Source organism: Lissotriton vulgaris, chromosome 11 (assembly GCF_964263255.1).
Source record: "Lissotriton vulgaris chromosome 11, aLisVul1.2, whole genome shotgun sequence".
Classification (NCBI taxonomy): domain Eukaryota; kingdom Metazoa; phylum Chordata; class Amphibia; order Caudata; family Salamandridae; genus Lissotriton; species Lissotriton vulgaris.
The window spans coordinates 1,041,081,578-1,041,107,000 of NC_141699.1; the positions used below are offsets into that span (position 1 = coordinate 1,041,081,578).

A 25,423-nucleotide genomic window follows, 5' to 3' on the forward strand; every position below is an offset into this window, starting at 1 on the left:
GCAATGGTTGACCATTATCGCTCAGACACAAACCTGATGCACTAAAGCCAATACACCAGCAACTTCCCAGAATGAAGATTTCATTTCCAGGGGTACTACAAGAGCAGCTTGCTTCATAGACACCATACTACACATGGCTGATGGTGTGGGACTTTCCTGTGCACTCTCAGAAGGATTTCAGAACTCCAATGAGTCCGTCCAGCCAGCAGACCCTGGGGCAAAGCTCACTACATGATGCTTCATTTTGTGCTACAAGACACCCCCAAGTGGAAAAACGAGAGCACAAGGTGTTACATTTGAGCATTACACAAACTGACGCTTACACAACACACTGCGTTCACTACAAGGTAGACAAGCTAACATAACGAAGCACTCGGTTACATTTTAAAGGTTCAGTTTTTACCTTGTCAGAATAAGTCAAAGCACAGTGATGGGGAGGTTGTGAAGGAAGGAGTCATGGTTGTAAGTGGAAAAAATCCACAAAAGTCCCTCAAACAAGCTACGTATCGTAGAATCACTGAAACACTACTCCTGCCTGCCACAGTAACACACCGCTTCCAGAATTTCCAAGAGCATTTACTCACAAAGGGATTACAAATACTGACCCACATCGGGCATCAACCACAGCGCAATTGATCAAACAACTGTTGTTTCTTGAAGTACACACACTAGTTCTGAGGAACTAGAGAAAAAAAACGTCCTGATGAAGGTGTAATATCGTCAATGTAAACACCGAAACGCTGCGTCGACGTTATGGTTTTTTGTATAATTTGTATACCCGTGTAATTTTAAATGTATATTGCTATACCTTGCTTTTATGAATAAATTGTCACAATTTTTAATTTATAGTTCTATTGTCCATTGTGTAACCAGAGCTCTTATGACGTTTCTTTCATTGTATACTCTTGTCTTTATTTTTTGACCCAAAGGGGCCTTTTTGAGTTATTGGTTTTGATAAGAACACTGTGCCTTGAACCAAAGTAGCTCCTTACCTCCCATAGTGTTACTGTGGCAGGCAGGAGTAGTGTTTCAGTGATTCTCCGATACGTAGCTTGTTTGAGGGACTTTTGTGGATTTTTTCTATTTATGCACCCTGTCCCTGACTGGATTTGAGGGTATCTCCTTACATCTCATCGTTGTAAGACCACTAGCGCCAACCTTTGAAGCGTCATTATAATAGGAAACAAATAACAATATCATTTAATATAAAACCTAAATGCTGAAAGGTCTCATCTTCTAGTGATACTCAAAGAGCAGCTTGGGGCCGCATGTGGCCCTCCCCATGACCTTTACATGCAGCCCTCTCATCAACAGCAGCACTGAGCTGCTGTTTACTCGAGTCTGCACTAACATTTAAAGATGCTAAACAAATAGGCAAGCATTTATTTAAAGATTAATTTAAGCTAAATTCCGGAAGTAACTAGGGTGTCCTGCACCGGGTAACTACCGCTAGACATAAAAACCAGTCCATCCCTGAAATCCTTCAGAAAGGAAGTTAAAACATGGCTTTTCGCTAAACATCTCTAACATACACCTTCAATGAGTTATTGGGATTTCTCAGCGCCAAGACGCCCTCGGGCAATCGCGCGCTATACAAATAGAAAAATCAAATCAAATTAGATATACCTTTGTTTTTGAAGACATCTTACAGCAAAAGTGTAAACTTAAAATAAAGCCTGTTCAAAATTCAAACTGCGCATTTCATTCACATGCAGAACGGTTTCACCTTACTACATCAGATATTATCAGTGCACTGAAAAGTATTTTTTTAAAGTGATAGTTTCCAAACATGAATTTTGAAACATTCATTCTTCACCCACCCGGACTACAATGCCAGTAGTGAACTAAGAGGCAAGTAAGTTTTTATGTGCTCTCATTGGGTGGCATCGGTTTAAAAAATAATTGAATAGCATTATAGTTTATTAAATCAAACACAGGAGGTTATATTGTGCAGCACACATCCTCTAGTCATGTTTTCCAAGGTCCTCATATGTGATAATGAATAAAAACGAGGAAAAGTGAAATACAACAATTTTCCAGGATCCCACAATTTGGTTAAGTGTATAAGCTGAGATTATTCCCAATGTTCTGGTTTCACATTGTACAATTCAGACACTAGATGTATGTGCTTCGCTTCCACTACACCCACATTACCGCAAACCCTCCTGCCCCTCCCCAATCCCCGACCACCACCAACCTGCTGGCTTCAATGCGGCCCTCGGTCACATCACAGACTAACTCTGTGGCCTCTCTGGGAAAATGTTTGAGAGTACCCATGTCTTATACTGTCGAAGCCGGTCCTATACAGTGCATCTCCGCGTGAAGAAAGCAGGTTTAACAGTCACTGAAACAAAGGCCGCAACACAACTCCTTAGTCATGCCATCACTGCAGGAATCACACAGTTGCCTGGATTATACAAGTTAGAACAGACTCTAGTTACAAAATAGAAAGGCAAATATTTGCTATTTAAATAAAGGGAGCACTGGGCTCATCTGCTTGAGCATCAATGCTCACAGCTCTTACAAAGCTGTCAAAATAACAGATAATTCCCTCTACGGGGTGGGGGGGGGGGTACGTGAAACATTTGTGTAACCGATCATCAAAGTGGACAAAATATTCCTCTCAAAAATGAAAAGAATTAGTAATAGTGCATGCCAATAAAAAGAGCCTAGCACGACTTGCAGAACTGCTGGAGGCCTATGACAAAGCAGGCACTTGGCAGAAAGGAGTTTTAAACCTTAAGCGTGATAGTCAAGAAGGCATTCCTCATTTTGAGTGGTATACCCCAGGGTGGAACAAGCATTGGTAATGCCAATCCACATGGCTTATAACTAGGGCTCCCGGCTTTATGGAATTTTTTACATCTGTATTTAAACATGTATTTTTTACTCATTCTATCTTAGTTTATCGATATTTATTCTGTGCTTACTGTAAAAAATAAAGCTGCAAGGGGTATATTTCCATTTTAATTTAACCAACAAATGTTTTCTCATGTTTGAATGTCCAATTACTTTTAGCCATTTACAGTATAATTAAGACACCTGAAATCATTTGCATTGTAGAGCAGATGTACTGCTGCACTTATTTAAGCTTCATCAGGAAATCTTTTTTTAAACTCCCTGTCCGTCAGTCTGCATAGTTACTGAGCCAGCATGCATTACTGACAGTAGTGAGAATCGTGCAGAAGAAAGAAAAATTGTACTTTCCTGTAGGCATTTGTTCGTAGCATGTAGTGCTGTAGATTCACACGATGTTCATACTCCTGCCGCATAGTGTTGGGCTTGGACGAGTGCAACTTTTTTTTCTTCGAAGTCCTTTGGAGTCACTATATATTGTGACTCCACCTACTGCTGGTAATGCTCATGGGCATAGGCTCCATTGCTAGATCTCACAAAGGGTGAGGGTGTAGATGGAGCATAGAGTTACAGAAGAGATGACTATGCAAAGTAATTATTAAGATAAAAGTTAACACCATCTACAACAACCAACCGGGAAGGAGGGTGCCGCATGTGCATCTACAGTACTACATGCCACGAACAGATGCTTACAGGGTAACATTTTCTGTTCGTGGCATGTGTAGCAGCTGTAGATACACATGCTGTGCACAGACTGTAAAGCAGTCCTCCCAAAGTAGCGGTTTAGCCTGAGGACGTTGTAGAAGATTGGAGAAGTATAGGAAGGACGCCTAGCCAATGTTCGCTAGCTAGCGATCCAAGACAGCCACACAGTAATGCTTGGTGAATTTCTGTGAGGTTGACCATGCTGCTGCTTTAGGCAAGGGTATATTTGCCTTAGCATAATAGGTCTGTATGCACTTTACGAGCAAGCAAGTTACGCCTAACTCAGAAAGAGCACGCCCCTATGAAGTTTGGAGAAAGACACCAAGAGCTGTTGCGTCTTATGGAAGGACTTTGTTTTGTAAATGTAATCAATGAGTGTTTATTTGGAATCCAAAGTATGCTGAACACACTCTGCTACGGAATCTGAAAAAACATTGGGTGTTCAATTGTTTGACTGAGATGAAAACTAGAAATCACTTTGGGCAGGAAATTTGAGTTTGTTATCAGGACTACCCTAGCGTGATGTACCGGGAAGAAAGGTTCTTCCAGGATAAGTGCATGTATTTCACGGACACGCCTTGGATGGGTACAAGGAAAGGGACAAGAGTGAAGTGGTTCAAATGAGTACTATGTTGAGGTTCCACACAGGGGCGGGAGGGTGTCTATGGTGGGATCACCCTTTGGAGGGCTTCTATACAAGCTTAGATCACAGTAATTCTGAAAAAAACAAGTGCGTTTCCTATTTTACAGATAAGCGGCAACAGCAGCTATATGGAGTCTGATAGAGGAATAGGCAAGACATCTGCAGGTGAAGTAGTTAACAGATAATGTATTGCAGGGAGGTTGTGAGAGGGTTAAAATGTTTAGCAGACTCTAGTTGTAGGCATGAATGCTTACTTCACAATGGTCATGCATTCTGTGGAGATACTGAGGTAGCCAAATTCTAAGGACTCAGAAATCAAATCGCAGGATTGAGCTGTTGGGATTGGGTTGCCGGAGTGTCTTGCTTTTGGTAGAGAAGATCTGAACAGTTGGGGAGCTTCTTGTAAAGCACTAGAGAGAGGTCGAGAGGGTGGTGAACCAGGGGTGGTGTGCCCAGCTTGGAGCTACTAGGATGAAAGTGTAGGATGTTTGTCTCAGTTTTCGTACTACAAATGACAGGAGTGGGAGAGGCAGAAAAGCACAAGCAAATATCCTGACCAATTCATCCACACCGCATTGCCCATGGGTTGTGGAAGCCTGGAGGTAAAGCTTGACATTTTTTGTTTTCAGCGAGAGGCAAACCGGTCTAGCTGTGGGAACCCCCAACAGTGAAAGTACAGGATTAGACCTTGGGAGTAGAGTTCTCATTCCAGAACGTGTTGATGCATCCCACTGACCAGGTCTGAAAGTGGTTTTCCAATCCCAGGAATGTACTAGATGAGGAGACGGACTATGATGTACCGCCACCTCAAATTGTTCTGGACTGAAATAGACAACTGCTGTGGGTCCGTGCCCACAGCTTTTGTAAGTATAACATGGATGTGTTGTTTGTTCGGACTATGACTACTATGTGTTGAATGAGTGGAAGGAAAAACTTGGGGGCCAACTGGATATATAGCAGCTACAAATGGTATATCTGGAGACACCTTTGGGCAGCTGTCCACACACCCTGGATAGTGAAATTCTGCAGGTGCTCTCCCCAGTTGGTGAGTGAGGCGTCCGTGGTAATGGTCTCTTGCAGAACGGGGTCAAGAAAGGGCCATCCCTGTTAGGTTGGTGGCATTCCACAACTGAAGAGAGCAAAGAGTACAGACCCAGATCAACACTAGATTCTACCAATGACCGCATGTGACTACTGTGGACATCCGAAGTAGACCTAACGCTGGGTGTTGGAACTGATCTTTCCTTCCGTGACCAACTCCTGACCCAATTTTGTAGATTGGTCTGGAAGGTGTTGGATGAGGCCTTCCATCTGATTCCAGTGGGTCCGGTCGTAACGGTAAAGGAGGCCCATAGAATTAGCAATGCGTCAATGTGTAGCAGAATGTGTGGTGATGCTTTTGCTGCCTGCATCAATATTTTTATTCTCCTGGTCTAGAGGGAGCACGTCTCCTGTGCTCTGGGAGATACTGCGTTTTCTGGCTGTGGGTACAACCAAGGAGTCAGGGGATAGCAAGTCTGGTGGAAGGCGGGTCTGAAGGAGACAATATATTTGTGATTCACCCTTACTAGCTGTCTTATGCATGCCTTTTTTAGCATGGGCAGGTACTAGAGAGACCTCTGTGTGGAGGAGAGAATCTCAATTGGGAAGTCAGCCTCAACAGGCTGAACACGCATTTCCACCTTGTGTAAGGTGGCAGCCTGGTGCATCCCCGAATGGTATGAGGTGGTGTTGTCTGGGGGTGAGGATTTCAGAGATTATGGGTCCAGATCACTGTCAGCTGGGGATCGTAGTCATTCCAAGGGTCACTGTGGCCATCGGGGATCATATGGCGGGTCATATGGAGATCCTTGGCTGCCCTCCACCCTCAGAATGTGAAGAACCCTACGGTGAGTGAGTGGTGAGGTACTCCTGTTATGGCACCAATTTGTCTCTCTCTCTTGCTCTCTCTTTCTCCTTATTTGATGTGTCAGTGGTCCTGCACAGTTCAATCTAAGAGTTATTCTATGGATTTAACTTAATGTACAACTAAATCTCCTACACCCCTTATACTGCTACAGGCCAGCGCCCAGGCTAATTTATATTCAAACAGTTCTGGGAGTACGTGTGCACAGTCAACCCATGACCAATTAAGTCGAAGTTTATCATTTTCCAACCGGAATGATTTATTTTGCAGGAAGTACACTGATGCACTTGGTCTTCACAGTAGAAATATTAATAATGATGAATTGGAAGAGAAGTGAGCCTGGGAAAGGTCCAAATTGCTAACGGAAAGCTGTCAGGTTATGAAGATAAGAAAGACCTGTCAAAAACATGATCCATAATGAGTACTTGAGGCCTTTGCTTTTCCTTAAAGCTCAGACAAATACAGGACTTACAACTTTAACTTTTCACTTGTAAGTGAGAACACTGACAAACAAAACTGACTTGATACCAAGAGACTAACTGATTCTTGCTTGTCACTATATCTATAAACTGAAAGAGAACACAAACAAATAAAAAAGCACGATTTTATAAATATATCACCACATTATTTTGAAAACTTTAAAAGAATCGCAACTTTTTAAATCCCACATCTTTACAAACTTTTTAGAAAGAATTGTTTTTTTTTAAAATAAAAAGGTACTCTTTATGCCAAAATGCTTTTAGCGTTGCAAGTTCAGTTTTTTTTAAAAAGGTGTAATTGTTTATTAATGGACAAACACATTCTTTAAAAAATAACTCCGAAGTAACAATACTTTTTCACTAAAATGCGATTGAAATGAAATGTCTTGCTCATCAGACAAATGTCAACTTATTCTCTATACCAACTCAAATTTTAATTTTAAAAATTTTCGAAATTTGGAAATTTCCCCCAGCAGTAAGTGATTGGCATTGGCAATTGATAACTTGGAAATGTAAGATTTTTCAATGATTAACTGATGTTTTGTCTTCCATAAACTCTCCTCTCTTCCGTCCCTTCCAAGTGCTTGGCAACTCCAGTGCTTGGCAACTGTCAAATTTATTTCCTAAAGGTTGTCATTTTTTAGAAACACATTTAGAAGAATCCTCATTTCCAACGGCCTTGCTTCAACTTCCAATTTTCTTCTACCACAACAAATTAAAATGATTTGTGCAGACTGAATATGAAGATTTGCACGGAAAAAAGTGCCATAGCAAACATATGTTGCCTAATTACATCAATGGTTTAGCTGATCAAGGCAGAGAATCCTATTCACAAAAGCATGTGCACAGTCAGTTGAGGCTTCGAATAAACGTGTATTATGCAAAGTGCCTTTCTGGTGTCGCCCAGAATGGCCCCGGTTTGCTTAGATGCACAGACTAACCCAATATCTACCATGCCCCTTCATTCAAACTATGTCCTATGTTTAAGCAAATGATATCCCCCTCACTTGGGTCAATTTACACCCCCTATATTAAGTCATGAATGCCCTTTGGATACATCACTCGAGTCCATTAACGCCCCTACTTTAAAAACCTGAATGCCCCATGGATACATCACAGCTAAAACATAGATGAGCCTACAACATTGAAGAGGAGATTCTAAAGACATCGGAGGTGTCCTGCAAGCTTTTCTGGCTCGTCAAGATGTTGCTGGTAGATATACTGACAAGGTTAAAAACATGGAATAAACTGGGATGCTGCCTTGTTGTATCCTGACGTGCACCGCAGGAATCATATCGCTAACAACGGAATGTGAAAGGAATTGTTTTAAAGATGTATAGTAGAACCAAATCACAAGTTACATTCCACCAAGATACTGTGGCATCTGGTACCAATCCGTACAATGTTTATTTGTTATTCTCAATAATCCTTCACTTAAGCACCCCTTATGCCACTCATCAGAGGCTCAATTTAGGCCAGAGTCATATTCTGGCGGAAGAGGCCTTAAATCAAACGTCCAAAATCACTCTTCTGCCATAGAATCCATGTAATGATCCTGAAAGTACAGGCTTTCGCCAGACAGAGAGCATCTTCCAGATCACTGCACACAAAGTGTGTGCTGTCCAGGGGCTAAAATTATTTATTAAGATCAAATTCACTATTCCTACCAGAGAAGTAGATCTGCAAGGTTTGAAGAACGGAACAGGACAGCGCATTCCATATGAGGATTATACCTACAGAAATATGCATTACTTGCCTTAGTTTTCCCACCTATGTATTATCATCTGCAATGTAAAGTACCGACCAGCAGCACAAATAGCTTAATGATACAAAAAGACAGACCTAGCAACATACAACTGTTGAAGTTTAACTGATGTGTTTTAAGTGTCCTTTAACATCATTTGTTTTCATTCAGTTAGGGAGGTGGAATTTATTCTGTCATGACACACCTCATAAATTCTTCAATCAATCTTTCATTCAAATCTATTATTCTATATTAATCAGGGTCTCGTCAACAAAGGGATTTGCTTCGCAATGCAGGAGTTCCAATTTCTTTCATCAAATGTTTTCTAGAGCAAGATTCCATAGGACTCATTCATAAATAGAATTGATAATGCATGAAAAAAAGGAATGAAGAAAATAAGAAACTATTAATAAGACCAGATCAGTGCGATGCAAAAACATTTGTTCGAAATGAGACACAGAAGGGTTTCTGCTCACCTTTATCCAGTTTGCTGTATATATGTTTTGGAAGATCTGGTGAAGATTCTACATTGGGTGGATAAACATATAAAGCTCTACTGTGAGGTCCACCAGCATCTCGAAGATCAACTGCATCTTTACAAACATTAAGGATATTTCGTCGGAAGTCCTGGACCTCTGGGTCTTTCACCATGTCAAACTCACATACGGGCATGCCAATAGCAAAACCTGTAGCAGCAAAAAAGGCAAAACAGAAATTAAGCACTTATTCTTCACAAAAAACGCAGATCGATATCCTAACATGCAAGCAGAACTAATCAAATTCAGACGAGCTGAGATTAAAAGACTAGAACACATGCAAACGGCCTGATCTCCACTGCTCTGTACAAGGAGTAGCAAAACAAACTGGTTAGATAATAATTCTAATATTTGAGGAGAAGTGGCGCGCACAAAGGAGAGAGCAAGAAAACAAATGCATTCCAAGGAGTGCTGAAAGAAGTTACAAAGCAGTTTCCTCAATGTCAGCAGTGGATGTATACAAGTCATCTAATGAAAAGGATGGTAAAAGAGCAATATGTGAGTTCAAGGTTACAGGAAAGTGCTCTAATAGCAGCAAATGCCCTCACACACCCTGAAAGGTGTCATCCTTCATCATACGGGCATGCTCTTCGTCGGGCTGGCACTGCAATGCCAGACGGGCACCCTCTAGGGGCTCATTGCCGAGATCTTTTCAATGCCGTCAGGTGACGTGTGGGTTGTGTGGTGTGGTGATTGGAGATGGCTTAAAATAGGAGCAGTGATCCTAAATGTCAGATAATTTAATGAAAGAAGCACACTACCCTAAATAAAAACGTGGTGCTCAATTAAAATATAATGGTCTTTACTGAGCAAGGTGTGTCAATTGGTAGTATAATGCAGTTGACATGTTTCTTGTCTCTGTTGTCCACAGAGGAGCAAATGGCAATTTTTCAAGATCTAGTACTATAAACCTACACTACTTCGTGACTAGAATCAATGGATAAACCTAAATGAAAATAGTAAACAGTCACACTTCAGGTCACAAGGGGCAAACTTACCTGACCTAGTCGGACAAATGTACCTATATGGATGTCAAATTATTTGATTTGCTATTTTTTTCTGCTTTGAAATCAATATGAATTGGAAAACTGCAATTAATATATTTTCAACTGCTTGGTGGGAATGGATATAAAACATCGGAACTGGAATCGACTTATCGCTGAATAAGAAGCTGCTTTATATCATCATCAATTTGGAAGCCTTTGGATATTTTTCTCACAAATAGCTATTTTCATATATTTAGTTTGTAGTAGATAGTGATCTATAAGTAATACTATTTTTGTCTTAGTTTTTTATGTTCAGTGGGTTATATATTGTCATAAAATTGTTTTGCACTTCCTCCACTCTTCTTCGGTTCTACACTATTGCTGTTATTTTATGTAGGTTTTCATGTTTTTATGATATAAAACTCAGAATAATCTTTTGAACAGCATGGAAACCAGTAATTAATCTCCTGCAATCGCTGGGTAGAATCTCGGGCCTCCGAGTGAACTGGGAGAAGTCCCACCTATTCCCGGCCCGCCCACGGAGGGCATGCCCGCAAACTACAGAGGGAGTGACCTGGGAAGAGAGGAGCCTGCGATACCTTGGCACCTCGATCTTCCATGACAGAGCCGATATCCTTGAGGGTAATATCGGTACGGCGATACGGCACACTAGAGAGAATTTCGACTTTTGGGGCACGCTCCCATTGTCACTCATGGGCAGGGTGGCGTTGCTCAAGATGGTAACCCTCCCGCGGCTGCTTTACTTCTTCGGGACCCTCCCGATCTGGATCCCGGCGAGCTACTTTCGGCGGCTGCGATCGATGGTCATCGGCTTCCTGTGGGGGACGGGAAGGCGCAGGGTGGCCCATGCCACGCTTCTCCGCCCTAGGGCGGACGGAGGTCTAGCGGTGCCGGACTACGAGCTCTACTACTTAGCGGCGCAGCTGCAATGGCTGACACAATGGGTGGCTCGGGCCAGGAGGGGGGAGGATGGAGCAGGAGAACCGGCGGGTCCGGTCCAGGTGTTGTCCCGGATTGTCCTGGGACTTCCGATGGGGGATTTCCACCTCACCCAGGAGTTTGCGACGGCCCGGAAATGCTGGAACAGATTTGATTTGATTTGATTTATCTATTTCTAAAGCGCGCGAATGCCCGGAGGCGTCTTGGCGCTATGATATGTCCATATGATATCATCGCCGGAGATGCGGTATTACGGTTCCTTACGCACCAGAGATCCCGCTTAGACTCTGCGGGGCGCTTCCGCACGGAGGCTCGTGGCGCGGGCTGAACGGCTGGGACCAGCAGGGGCTGTCATCCATAGGTGACCTGTACGAAAATGGAGTGATGTTGCCCTTCGACCTCCTGCAGGACCGCTTCGAACTGGCGGGTGGGGACTTCCTTCTTCATGCGGCCTTAACGGCGGCGATCCGCAAACACTGGGGGGCGGGCATTTCGGAGCCACCATTGTCCCTGGGATGTCAGTACGTCGTGATGATGACAGGGACGGTCAAAGCGGTCACGTGCCTGACTCGACGCATGGTCTCGGAATCCACCGCTCCGCTGCTGACCCTGAAGACGAAATGGGAGGCCGACCTGGCGACTGAGATCCCCGAAGAGGCCTGGAATGGTATACTGGAGGGGGCCCGGAACGGCACGCGCAACGCAAGGTTCCAGCTGGTGCACTTTTATGTCCTACATAGGGCGTATTTGACCCCTGATAAATTACATAAGTACTTCCCGGCTCACCCAGCGTCCTGTCCGCGCTGCCCGGCGGATCCCGCAGACTTCCGACACATGTTCTGGTCCTGTCCCGAGCTGGGACCCTCCTGGGAGGAGGTGGTGGAGGTTCTGAGGGAGGTGACGGAGAGGGACCTGCAACTCACCATGGCACATTGCATACTACACTGGTTCCCACACACATCAAAGAACAAAGTCACAAGCAAGTTCCTGGACTTGGGGCTTCTCCTGGCGAAGCGGGCCATTACGTCCCAGTGGAAGGCGTCCCGGGGCCCCGTAGTAGAGCGCTGGAAGGCTGAACTGCTTAAATGGGCTAGATGTGAGGGTGAGCTTCGCCTGCGAGCTGCGCTCAGGATAGACAATGACTTGGCACTGGAGAGAGCCAGGGCGTGGGAGGGGCTGGTCCTCGATCTCACGCTCCTGGACGTGGAGGAGGAGGAATCCCCAGTACATAGCCCGGCTCCAGAGGGACGCCCGCCTGACGGGGGGGCGGCATAGACCCGCTCGGCTATTGCACTGCCCTTGCGTTCCATCGAGATGATTTACGGATGATTGCAGACGAATCCTGGTACCATGCTTCGGGTCTGATCTTGTTGGCAAGGTTGAGAGTTCAATTAGGTGATACTCTGGCACGCCTGGGGGGGTGGGGGGGCTGGGTAGGGGGCAGGGAGAGTTGGGGGGGGAATTCTGGACGGGGAAGGCGGGGTAGGAAAAGTTGAGGGGGCTTAGGGGAAGGGGAGGGGGGTATGTTCACGGGAGTTGCACAGAAACTCTTGGCTTCAACTGGACTTGGGACAGGGGAGAGGGAGTGTTAGGTCCGAAAAGCAGCGCTGCCGTTTCCCATCCACTTGTTGGCTGTAGCCATGCACAGAATGCTCCAGCGCAGTTTCCTATGTACCTGCGACTTTGCCGCTCGACCTCCGGGGTGCGAGCTGAATGGCTGTGTGATACTGGGGAGTGGGAGCGGAGCTCACACTGAGCATCAAGGGGAATGGTATAAATTGTACTGTATACTTATCTGTCATTGCTGCAATAAAAAGATATTTACAAAAAAAAAATGGAAACCAGTAATTAATCTGAGCCGGTGGGGGCACCGGCACTTATTTTTGGGGACCTGCACTTATTTTTTCTGCATTGGATAATTCCTGAGTGCAAGAGAGGGAAACACACACACACACACACACACACACACACACACACACACACACACACACATCGGAAAGACTGAGGAAGAGAAAGATGACAACAACGTCACAAAGGGAGAAAGCAGGAAACCTGCAAGAGTGAGAAAAAGTGCAGGTACTGTATTTAAAACTACAAGCCTTGGAATGCAGCGCACAACATTTAATTGCACTGGCCACCAACTTCTAGCGAGAGCTTCGGGCATCGTCTCTCTTTATATTACGAATTAGCACTGCGGAAATACCTATCTTTGAACTCCAATAAAAAATTATGACACAAAAAAAAAATTATTTGAAGCATAGTTAATAGGAACATGGCCTGCAGGTCCCCAGCAACAAAACCGACCTCTGCTATGCCAGTCCTCTAAAAACGCCTGGTAGACATTCCAGCCCTGCAATGGAGTTGCTGAAACCTGTTCTCCTTTCACATTTATTGATAAGTGCTTTTTGATAGATTTGTCAACTGAGATGGGTATCGGTTGCAATCACCAGACACCGATCCAAGTTATAAGACGTATCCCATTATTTTGGCAAGTATGTTAATTATGCATATTGCTTTCAAAGGTAGTTCCACTGTTGGTAAAGAACATATACCTCAGCAAGGACCCAATTTATTGGGGTCAAAACATCAAAAGGGTTTAGGGAGTAAACTTGGTCCCTATGCTGTGTACACCGTATAGGTGTGGGTTAGTTAATATTTTAAGAAAGGGATAAAACCCAAGCACGACTTCATTATGGTAATAAGAACGCCCCTCTCATCCCACACTAAAATAGACCAACTCAAATAATTTCTATGGCTGTTCTAGATTTAGGAAGAAATTTGCTAATATTGAGTAATTCTAAAGAAAGTTACTAAATTATACTGGAACGAGGACTGTGCCAATATACTATGATTTTGCATCAAGAAGACAACTAAACTCCCCACTGGTGCCAGCCAGACAGGGTTAGTTAGGGGCTACATTAACTCCAGTTTTATGCTAAAGCGTGAAGCACACGCGTTACTTAGTGGTTTTTCTTTGTGGTATGCAATTTACACTTCACGCATACCATAAACCTGTGAATGATGCATTCACCACTAGGGATCTGATCGCAACACACCAGAATAACTAAGTGAGTCCTGGGTCTAGAAGGTTGTTATACCTTAGCCTAGGAGTACTTAACTGGGAAGAGGATGTAGCCTTGCGGTTAGAGCCGTCAACCCCGAAGCTGGAGAATCGGGTTCGAATCTCGGCAACTATATATAATGCTTTATTTTTACAGCTTACATCCTTAGATTGAATGCTATCTCGGAAAACCACCTTCCACTATGCTCCTTACATCCTGCCTGAAAAAACGGAACTTGATTCCTGTCGGCTTAATTCCGCTCTTTTGTTTAGTCTGAGTGACCCTCTACTTACCTCCCATCCACCACATGCTTTCTATTTCTGGGTATATCTTTCTCTCAGTCTCAGGTCTGTTGGCCTTATTTTCTTATTGAAATTCCGCCAAAAGGCAGACGCCTCATTTCATAGATAACATGCTCTCCTGCTTTAAAATCCTCTCCCTGCAACCTAACATTACATAATCTCCCCCACCAATCATTCACCTGAAACCACACAGCCCCAATTAATGATCACACCTAACTGGCATTAATATAACCTATCGCAAAGGAACTGGACTAAATGCATGCCAACCACAATAACCAACATTTAACCACTGGATTAAACACTGCTTGGGTTCCGGAATTGTGTGCTACTCGCTTAAAGCGCTTCAACTCCTCATCAGGGGTAATAAGCGCCATATAAATGCATTTACAATTAAGACAATCGAGTGAAGGTTCAATACGGTGACCAGGTCTAATATACATGATCTAACACCATGTTAGAGACTATCAGCTTTGCCAGCTGTGATAAAGTTAAAAAAAACTTTCAGTCTGCGTTTATCTATTGTGGGGGTTTCCTCCAGGCCATGGTCCAACCTGGCATCAGACATACGGGATCAATTTAGGTCAAGGGATTACACTGTAAATTTATCCTTGAACAAACAGACTATTACACAAATGGTTTGTCCTCAAAGCAGTTATTCATACCTCAACTAAAGTAATAATTAAGTTTCTTAGAGATGTCTCTGTATACGAAGGTATTATTAATATTCTGGTTACAGATAAAGGCGTCCAATGGACGTCGGCAGAAATGCAAGTTTCTACAAGAGATGAAAATCACTCACCACAAAACAGCCTTGTAGTGCCATAGGGCAAATGGGCTAGCTGAGAGTGCAAACTGACTGATAAACAAAAGTATCTAAATATCAAGAATAAATTGGTAAAGATAGGAAGGAAACACTGCTTAACAATGTGGGCGTATTGACCCAGACCCTATTCGGTTATAGAGCGTCACCTTTTGTCTCCCCTCAAGGGTAGCAGGCCAGTATTTTACCACCTTCCCTCAGCCATGTACAGTGGTGTTTAGTTTATCTTCACATGGTCTCTGTGGCGCTGAAAGTACTTTTTACTTCATTGCAACATTCTCATACTGTAAGACATACTGCCCCTTGTCCAAAACCAGGGTGAAGGATTGTCTTAACATGCATCAGTCAACGCAAGTTATTAAAATAAATCATGCATAAATAGAGGAAGTGGTTTTGAAAACCTATTCACGCCACACTATTGAAAGACACTGCTTGGTTGCCGAGGTTGCTTATTCGAGCGGTTTGGTATTGATGAAACGAGGTCATTGGGAAGTGACCGAGAACAAAAGTTTCAGTTCAGCCACTGTCAAGATTCAATATTTATAGTTCAGCACATTCTGACAGCCAGTGTTAGCATGGGGATTGCTTGCATGCTGAACTTCCTCATTATGAAAATCAGAAAAGAGGAACTGAGAGCACAATGAACATTAGCTCTGAAAAGGAGAACTAAAAAATGTAGAAAAATCTCTTTAAATTCGCTTCCATCGATATATAAATCTGCAAATGAAAACTTTAACATAATGACAACACTACTGAATTCTATGTATCAGTCCTGGGCAGCATAATTGCCCGTGCACTGGGAAAGATATGTCCAGGTTAGGGGGGGGCCATATGTTGTGAAATATAAAATATCTCCCTTCATCATAGAAACGCAACCCTACTAATTCGGTTACGTTTTTGTTGGGAAGGGTGGACATAAGTGTAATGGTTAGTTAGGACTGGATGTGCACGTCTGATATATAGTTTGTGCTCAAGCAATCAGTCTAATGATAATGATAATTAATGATAATTACGCACTTATATAGCGCACGACTACCCGGAGGCATCTCGGCGCTTGTACGAATACCGCTAAGGAACCCTTCCTGGCCTTTCCCTGTGAGGCGTCCACTCCTGTGCACCCCCACGGTGAAGTCAGGCATCCTCAGCGTTGTTGGGACCGTTGTAGAGATTAAGCAAGCTATTGCCCAGAGGTGCAGAGTGGGGCTCACGATCAGAATAGGCACCGAGGCGAGAATTATCAGGTCCGAGGAAATTGAGCGCGAGACCCGCCGAGTCGGGAATTGAACCCTGGTCCCGGCCATACTACTGCATCAGGGTCTGCAGCTCTAACCATTGAGCCACACTTCTCTAGGCGGTGTCATTTCACATCCAAGTAGCAACTTGAAATCTTCTGCAAGATCAATACTGAAAAAGAATGTTTCTGTGTCAATCCTGGCTCTTGGCTGCTGATCCTAAAATCTGCTGGAAAATACCATTTACTTGCATGTCTTTTTGACAAACACCTTCATCATGTCAGCGCACGCATGAATGTAACATGTGGCCTGGTGGACATAAAATGTAATGTCCTATAGTAAAACAGTAACTGAGATTTACTTTTTAGGTCTTTCTAAAAGAATGTTGTAGCAACACAATGGAATACAGGTTTTTTTAAAATTAAAATTACATTAAAAAAATACATAGAGGGGCATTGACTTAGTTTACTTTATCGACTGGTTTGTTCAGCTGCCATGCAATTTCTGCTTCTGCCAAGCACAGCAGGGAGCATGGGACAGTGAGTGAGCCCAATTCACCCACTTGTTTAATGCATTGCAGACGACAGCATTTTAACTGAAGTGAAATGCATTCAAATGACAGAACGGGTGGGTCAATTATTTATTTTGCCAGTACTTTTTTCCTTTCTATTCCTTATCCTATTTAGGTCTCTCCTACCAGATAGCTGCTTGTTTGCAAAAGACAAAGTGTGAACTTGCAAATGGCTTACAGCCAGCCCTTTGCTTATTATTGGTTGGCTTTACTATCACTTGTTTGCTTGTTTTTTATTCAATGGCACACCTTCCTCTTCTTGGGTTTGTCCCTCCCCTGAAGCATATCCACTTAACAATCTGTTTGAGCGGCTGACTTGTATCCTTCCACTGTTCACATGAAGGGAACTACTTCGTTTTTCATTCATCGCTCCTTGACAGTACATATGTGTATTAGCTCTTTCCCTCATGTGCTGCGTCCCCTCAAATATCAGCCACTCCAAGCAGTGTTGATCCCCGCCACTCCCAGCTAATCAGTTAAAGCAAAGCAACAGGATATTTTTATTTGTTTAGACCGAATAGCAGACTTTAATGGTAGTTTTGGTTTGACGTCCAGCTTTCCGCATATTGCATGAAAGCACAAGCTTTGGCACACAACACTTCTATAGTGCTGTGAGAGGGCCATCTGCGGCATTCCCTCTGCAGGCGTCTGAGGCAGAAGGTGTAGTTAGCAGGACACTTGTCCTGGAAGCCCATAAAATCTACTCCTTGGCCTACAACAAATGGCAGAATCCTGTGACAAATGGATTAGCATGCGTTTTTCTTTAATTCGGACACTTCTCATTCTTTTTATATTCGGTTCAGAGTGCAAAAAGTATTAGAAAAATACATCATGCTATTTATTAGGATTGATAACACTTAACTCAATATACAGTTCTGAGATACCAAAAGATAGGTTTGCTTTTACTCCAGTATTTAGAATTTTTACTTTTATTTTTTTAGAGAATACAGACAGACATTGGTGAAAACCAACAGCTCTGCACTTGCATTTTAAAAGGGGAGACCACCTGGCTTTGCCAATGCCTTTTTAGTTTGTAATCATATGTACATCATATAAGGAAGCAATAAGCAACTGTTGTTGGGCTAATCTCTAAATTGAACTGTCAAAAGTGCCGATGTTGTCAATTAAGGGCCGTGCCGAACATCAAACCCACTGGCTCAAAATAAGCACTGCCACGCACCTTATTAAAGCAGCTTTCCCAGCCCATTATTGATTTTTCTGGAAAAATTCCAGTCCTCTCTGGGATTGGGGTGTGGAATGCAGAACCCTAAATAATTGTGTGAATAGATTACAATGAGAGGAATCTAACCAAGGTGATACATTGCCATAACGCATGGCTGGCAAGAAATTTGTAGGACTATTTCGAGACAGGTTCCAGACGGAAGCTGCCAAATCACTAGCCAAGCAGAGAAACCCCCCCCCCCAAAAAAAACACTTTCAGTTGGCTAGGTGATGCAGGTACCCATCTCTTTGATGGAGCTAAACAGTTATAGTGCGTGTCTTTACAATGTCCGACTCTCCATCCCCCAAATATCCAACTGAAGGATGTCATCAAAAGTTTTGTTAATCATTATTGAATTTGTTTTTAAAATAAGGGCTATAAGATAATTATTTCCCAGGATGTCTCAGGGCCAGTGAGTAAACGCTGCAAACAGACACCTGCTTGTCTACCAAGATAATATTGTCCGCATATAGTAGAATCAACACTGTATGGCCACCTGCACTTGTGGCAAGATCCATCATTCGTTAACTGCAACCCCCGAAAACAGCTACATACAAATTAAAATGCACAGGGCCAGCACACACCTCTACTTCAGTGATCTATTTGTCTTTACTTTGTCTGAAATGAAATTGTTCTTCCTAACAACCCCATGTGTTACGATACAACCACAAGATAGCTCGAAGCAGTAGCTGAGTGATTCTCCCACTGTGTAACTTACACATCAAATTTCAGTTTCTGCCATTAAATGCTGTTCTGAAATATAGAAGCAAAAACACAGAAGGGTGTGCAGGGCTGGACTGGGAACCCAAACAAGTCCTGGCAACTTTGTCGGACCAGCCCCCCCCCCCCCCCCCCGGGTTTGCAAGTGTGAAGCACTGCTGCTTTTGTCACTGGGGGCCGATATTGCAGCACCGCTGCAAACCCAGCCCCCTGTAACAAAACCACCCCGCCGCTATAAAAACCACCCCCACCCTTCCAGGAAAAGGCCTGCTATGGACAGTCTGGCCCCCAGGGTATGTTGGCAGGAGTAGTGTGAGTTTCTATCACCATTGCTAATGTTGATAAATTGTTGATCGCCCCGGCTGCTTGACGAAATCTGGTCTCAAATCATGGTAAAGGTTGATTTTCTTTAGCTCAGCATCTAAAGTCCTATTAACAGCAGAGCAGTATACAATTTTGCTTCTGCACCAACTAAAGCTTACATTTTATCGTTCATGAGGTCTGCGTCGAATACTTTCTTTAATAAAGAGGTGCAGCAGAGAACCCTCCCATAAGTGTGGGATATCTCCTGTTACATAGCAGCAGTTAAACAGTGTAATTAAACATGGCGACCACAATATAAAAGCTTGTTGAAAAAGTAGATGGAGGGTCATCCATGACATGAGGGGTAGCTGGTCTTCTAATTTTTCTTAGAAACCTCCCAATAGATGTCCAAGCCATGCATCATTATAGTCTTCAAGTTGAGGGAGTACAATTCCCTCCTCGATGGTAATATCAATAGTGTTTTTGCCTTTAATCTGCAGAAGGAATATGCTACTTACCAGTATGCATCTGTTCTTGGCATAGAGGGCTGCAGAGTGGTACATTATGAATAGATCGCCATCTGGTGTTGGGCTCGGATGATTGCACTTTGTTTTTCTCTTGGAGAGTCTTTTGTATCTTGGTGACTCCTCCTTTGGTTGGTAGTGCGCATGGGCATCGGCTCCATCCTTAGATTGTTTTGCCATAGTAGGGTTAGATGGAGTAGTATGATAGAATACAGATAGGAATGCCCATGTAAGTGTATCTAAATAAGATAATGTTGGAACAGACACAGGTTTCCGGGGAGGCTGGGAGGGCATGTACCACTCTGCAGCCCTCTATGCCAAGAACAGATGCATACTGGTAAGTAGCATGTTCCGTTCGAGGCATATGGGCTGCAGATGGTACATTATGAATAGACTATACAGCAGTTCTCTCCCTAGCGGTGGTCGCCTGTGTCTGTTGCAACTGTCTGAAATAAAGTCTTTAATACAGCTTGTCCCACTCTAGCTTGTTGTGTTGTGTGCACATCTACACAATAGTGCTTTGTGAAGGTGTGCGGTGTAACCCAGGTAGCTGCTTTGCATATGTCATCTAGTGGAATGTTTCCCAAAAATGCCATAGATGCTCCTAGTTTACGTGTAGAGTGAGCTCTAGGAGGAACAGTTAATGTCCTCTTTGCTTTTAAGTAGCATATTTGAATACATTTTACAATCCATCTGGCAATGCCCGCTTTAGAGATGGGATTGCCCTTATGTGTAGGAGAAAACGCAACAAATAGCTGTTTTGTCTTTCTAAAAGTTTGTGTTCTTTCTATATAGTACAATATTGCCCTTCTGACATCTAATGTATGTAGGGCCCTTTCCGCTACCGTCTGTGGTTTTGGAAAGAAAACCGGTAATTCCACTGACTGATTGATGTGGAATGCAGAAAATACCTTTGGTAGGAATTTTGGATTTGTTCTAAGAACCACTTTGTTTTGGTGTAACTGCATGAATGGTTCTTGAATCGTAAAAGCCTGCAACTCACTTACTCTTCTAAGTGACGTGATAGCTATGAGGAAGGCCACCTTCCATGTGAGGAATTGTATTTCACACCTATGCATAGGTTCAAATGGTGGCCCCATTAGTCTGGTAAGTACTATGTTGAGATTCCAGACTGGGGAAGGTGGTCGTCTTGGTGGAATGACTCTTGAGTCCCTCCATGAAAGCTTTAATTGCTGGTACTTTAAACAGGGAAAGATGTTGCCTGTTTTGTAGGTACGCCGCTATAGCTGCGAGATGAACTCTGATAGAGGTGTATGCTAAGTTACATTGCTGCAAGTGTAGTAAATAGCAAATGATCTGTTTAGTGGATGCGTCCAGAGGGTTGATGTGCTTACTGTTACAGTGTATAGCAAACCTCTTCCACTTTGCTGCAAAGCATGCTCTGGTGGTAGGACGTCTTGCTTGTTTAATGATTTCCATACATTCTGGTGGTAAATCTAAATATCCAAACTCTATGACCTCAGGAGCCAGATCGCTAGGTTCAATAGTTTGGGATCTGGGTGCATTATTTCTCCATGGTTCTGTGTAAGGTGCATGGGTAATAATTTTAGCTTTTGATGTGGCACCTGTGAGAGTTGAAGTAGCGTGGTGAACCACGGCTGTCTTGCCCACGTTGGTGCCACTAGTATCATTGTCATTGAGTGCTGCTGCAGTTTCCGAACCACTAACGGAATTAGTGGGAGAGGGGGGAAAGCGTAAGCAAATCTGTTGGACCAATTTATCCATAGTGCACTGCCCTGGGACCGTTGATGTGGGTACCTGGATGCAAAGTTTTGGCATTTTGTGTTCTGATGATTGGCAAACAGATCTATCTCTGGTTGCCCCCATCTTTGGAAGAATGGCTGCAGTATTTGGTCGTGCAGCTCCCATTCGTGTACTTGTTCTGACTGTCTGCTTAGGATGTCTGCTATCTGATTTTGAACTCCTGGTAGGTGTTCTGCTAGCAGATAGATCTTTTGAGGAATGGCCCATCTCCAAATGTCCTGTGCTAGTTTGGATAGTTGGAGAGAGTGTGTCCCCCCCTGTTTTTGAATATAATACATTGCAGTCATGTTGTCTGTTCTGATCAGGACTGCCTTGTTCGTTATTTGCATTTGGAAAGCTTTTAGTGCTAGAAATACCGCTAATAGTTCCAAGTAGTTGATGTGCAGTTTCTTTTGCTGCACACTACACTTCCCCTGCACTGTGTATTTGTCCATATGCGCTCCCCATCCGGAGAGCGATGCGTCCGCTGTTATTATCACTTGTGGAATCGGTTCTAGGAACGACCGTCCTTTGGAAATGTTTGTTGTGTTCCACCACTTCAGAGAGCGATGCGTACGGTCGTCCACCAACACCAGATCTGTAATCTGACCGTGAGCCTGATTCCACTGTGTCGCTAGACACTCCTGTAGTGGACGCATTTGTAGTCTGGCATGTGGTATTAGCAGTATGCAGGAGGACATCATGCCTAACAGTTGCATAAATACTCGTGCTGGTAGTGAGTGTTGTGGTTGAAATCTTTGTATTAACCCGACCATTGTCTGTATCCTGATCGGATTGGGGTATGCTATTGCTCTTTGTGTCTATAGTAGCCCCCAGGTATTGCTGAATCTTGTTTGGTTGCAGGTGTGATTTTTTGTAGTTCACCGTAAACCCCAGGTGGTGCAGCAATTGAATTGTCTTCTGTGTGTTGTGAAGACATTCTTCTTGTGACTTGGCCTTTATTAACCAATCGTCCGAGTAGGGGAAGACATGTATTTGTTGTCTTCTTAGGTGTGCTGCCACCACAGCTAGGCATTTTGTGAACACTCTTGGTGCCGTTGTGACCCCGAACGGAAGGACTTTGAATTGATAATGTTGTCCTTCCACTACAAACCTTAGGTATTTCCTGTGGGCTTTGTGAATTGGGATATGAAAGTAAGCGTCTTTTAGATCCAGTGTAGAAAGAAAGTCCCCTTTCCTCAGTAAAGGGAGTACTTGTTGGAGCGTGACCATGTGGAAATGTTCCGAATTTATGTATGCATTGAGAGGTCTTAGGTCTAAGATTGGTCTTAGAGACCCATCTTTTTGGGGGATTAGGAAGTATAGAGAGTATACATACTCCTGTCCCTTGTTGATGTTTTGGAACCTTCTTGTGAGAAGTTGGCCTGATATGTAGTGTTTCCAATTCTGGAACCACTGGGTATCAGTCCAAACAAACCCCAAAGATGTCAGGTTGTAAGTCAACCTTGTAGACAAGCTATCCTAGTGGTAGCATGGACTAAGCAGCCTTAAAGGCTTAACTTAAGAGGTCGTGTTAAGCGAGCTTGTTTTACCACATACAATCCTGTAATCAAATGAAAGGACACCACACAAGTATATATTGTAAAAATATATGTATTTATTTCTAAATTACTCCCCAGTACTCTTTATGAGGAAAGGGGCACAAGCGTTAAATCAAAAGCACTGTTAAACATATAAAGTTGGCACAATTATGGCTGAGGGCGGGGGGCCACTCAGACCATATACTAAAAAAATGGTATAAGTAACACTTATCGAGCAATGGTTAGGCCTAGGGCCTAGAGATTCGCTGGGAGCAGTCAGGACAAGCAATGAAGAAGTCGGGAGTAGCCCACAGGATACGGGTGCAGCACGGAAAGTGCGGCGCGCACCAATGTAAAGTCAATGGTGCGTAAAAGTTAGTTAAAGTGAATTAAATGATACTTCCGCTGAACCTAGGAACACAAAACTTCAGACACAGACCCTAGAGGTGTGTGCCAGTGTAAGGACACCGGCGTTGCAAAGTTACCTCACCCACAGGCCGTGGGTGCACAGGGTCGAAGTGGCGTCGGGTTCTGTCACGCAGGTTCTTGGTGCTTGGAGCTGTTGCAGCTGCAGGCGCTGTGAAGCAGAAGTGTCCGGTGCGATCCAAGGGTGGATCGAAGTAGAAAAGTACCTGAAAGCAGAGGGGACAGAGTCTGGGTCACTCAGCAGTGACCAGGGTGGAACCAGGACGGAACCAGGCAATGTCGGGCGCAATCAGGCGGTTGTCGATAGGCTTCTCTCCGCTGTCACGTGGGCTCTGGGGCATCTGCGACGTCCAGGAGCAGGTCACGATCTGTCCCACGTAGGCTCTCGCCGTCAGCACCGTCGGCTTCAAGATTGCAGCAAACAGCACTTGGCAAAAGCAATCCACGCAGAACCGGGAGATTGCTTATCACTCGAACCAGGAGGGTCAGAGTGGGTGCTCCTTTTCGCAGGAGCTGGTGCAGATCTGGAGCAACCAGAAAAGCAAGTCGGTTTTCAAGTTTCGTCGGCACAGGGGCCACAAGCCAGCTGGCAAGTGACCGGGCCAACGCGTCGAGCACACACAGGCAGAAGGGCCCCACGCAGCACTCGTCAAGTGTGGAGGGGTGAGCTTTGGTGCAAGTGGAGCTCGGGGCTGGGGCTTCTCAAACCCCGGTGTACAGCTTCGAGGGTCACTCGTGGGCTGCACGGTCAGCGTCTCGTGGCCTTTTCAAGATGGCGTGCCCCACGCTTCCGGTCGCCTCCACGGGTCTCAGCTCTGCAGGGACTGTGGATCGGGCAGGTAGAAGGCAGGCAAGCTTGATCTCGTCGATCTCTGTCGCTCGAGTTCCGGCGGGAACTGCAACAAAGCAAGGGTCGAGGGCTGGATGGTGCCTGTTTGCACAGGGTGGTCACTCCTTGACCACAAGGGAGATTCTTCAGTCTTCTCACGTCGTGTAGAAAGTCGAAGGGTCCAGATTTCGTTTCTTATGTTTCTTCAGGATGATCTGAAGTCCGTTGGGACTGCTCCCCCTCTTATTCGAATCTAGGGGGTTGGACATCCTGCTAGGTCCCCTCCTATGGGTGGGACCCAGGAAGGGGGTGGTTACACCCCTCTCCTTTGATCCTGGCCGCGCTGGGACAGGGGCTGGGAGGCCCCAGAACCGGTTTGGCCGGATCCTGCAAGGGGCAGCCTTGTGCTCCCCAGGCAGTGTCTGGTTTCTTTGAAACCTCCCTACTCCAATCCACTATCTCCTGTCTGGGGTGGTTTGACACCGCCCTGTGACAGGAAACTCTTTGTCCAGGCCTCCTCTGCCGGGTTTCGGTCAGCAGCAGGAGGCCAGACCCGTGTCTGTGGCAGGGGCATCCATTTTGTGGATCTGAGGCTCATTTTAAATCAACCGCGTTTCAGTAAAGTAACATGTCTTCTCCCTCTAGAAGGGTGGAATGCTACCCCCGTCGCCAGAACTGGCGAGGGGGTAGTATTCCAATTCGTATGACACCTTACACGACATGTTTTGATAAAGCCAAACCAAAGTTGCTATATAACCGCGAGGATTATAAGGCGCTTAAGAGTATATGGTATGGCATTATCCCGGATCAGCTTAGGGAGTTGTTCCCGACAGCTGCAGACAGGCTCAGCTCATGCCAGAGCTCCATCTCACATAAAACCACGCACTCTGCCTCCAGGATTGATGAGGCCTTCCATAGGAGTGGCTCACAGGTTATATATGTGTCCAGATATAGGTTTAGATATAGGTATACTATATCTAAGCAAGGGGTGATTACACCCACTTGCCCCAGCTGAGTGATCAGCCAGTTGTGTCAATTTAAGAACCAGCCAGGGGTGGCAAAAGCTATGCTTCAGCCCCTGGTAGGCCTTGGTGGCACCTATGCCCTGAGCACCTATAGTGCATGGTACAGGGGCTGACAAGGAGTCCATTTCCAATTGTGGTATGTACCTATAGCACATGTATTATAAATTTAGAGAGAGAACAGCAGGCTGGGGGTCTGATTAGCAGGCCCACAGCCTCAGTAAGTCGAAAACCAGTGAAGCAAAAAGCAAAAATTGGGGTGACCATAGG

The 25,423-nt window shown here is 44.4% G+C and overlaps 1 protein-coding gene across 1 annotated transcript in view; it reads right to left on the minus strand.

The window, feature by feature from the left end:
- Nucleotides 1-25,423, minus strand: part of PIK3CA (phosphatidylinositol-4,5-bisphosphate 3-kinase catalytic subunit alpha) — a 300,074-nt gene that overhangs the window by 236,738 nt on the left and 37,913 nt on the right. Inside the window, exon 2 of the mRNA XM_086944379.1 lies at nucleotides 8,810-9,019. Coding sequence (XP_086800505.1) covers nucleotides 8,810-9,019 — 210 coding nt within the window. The remainder of the gene's footprint in view (nucleotides 1-8,809; nucleotides 9,020-25,423) is intronic.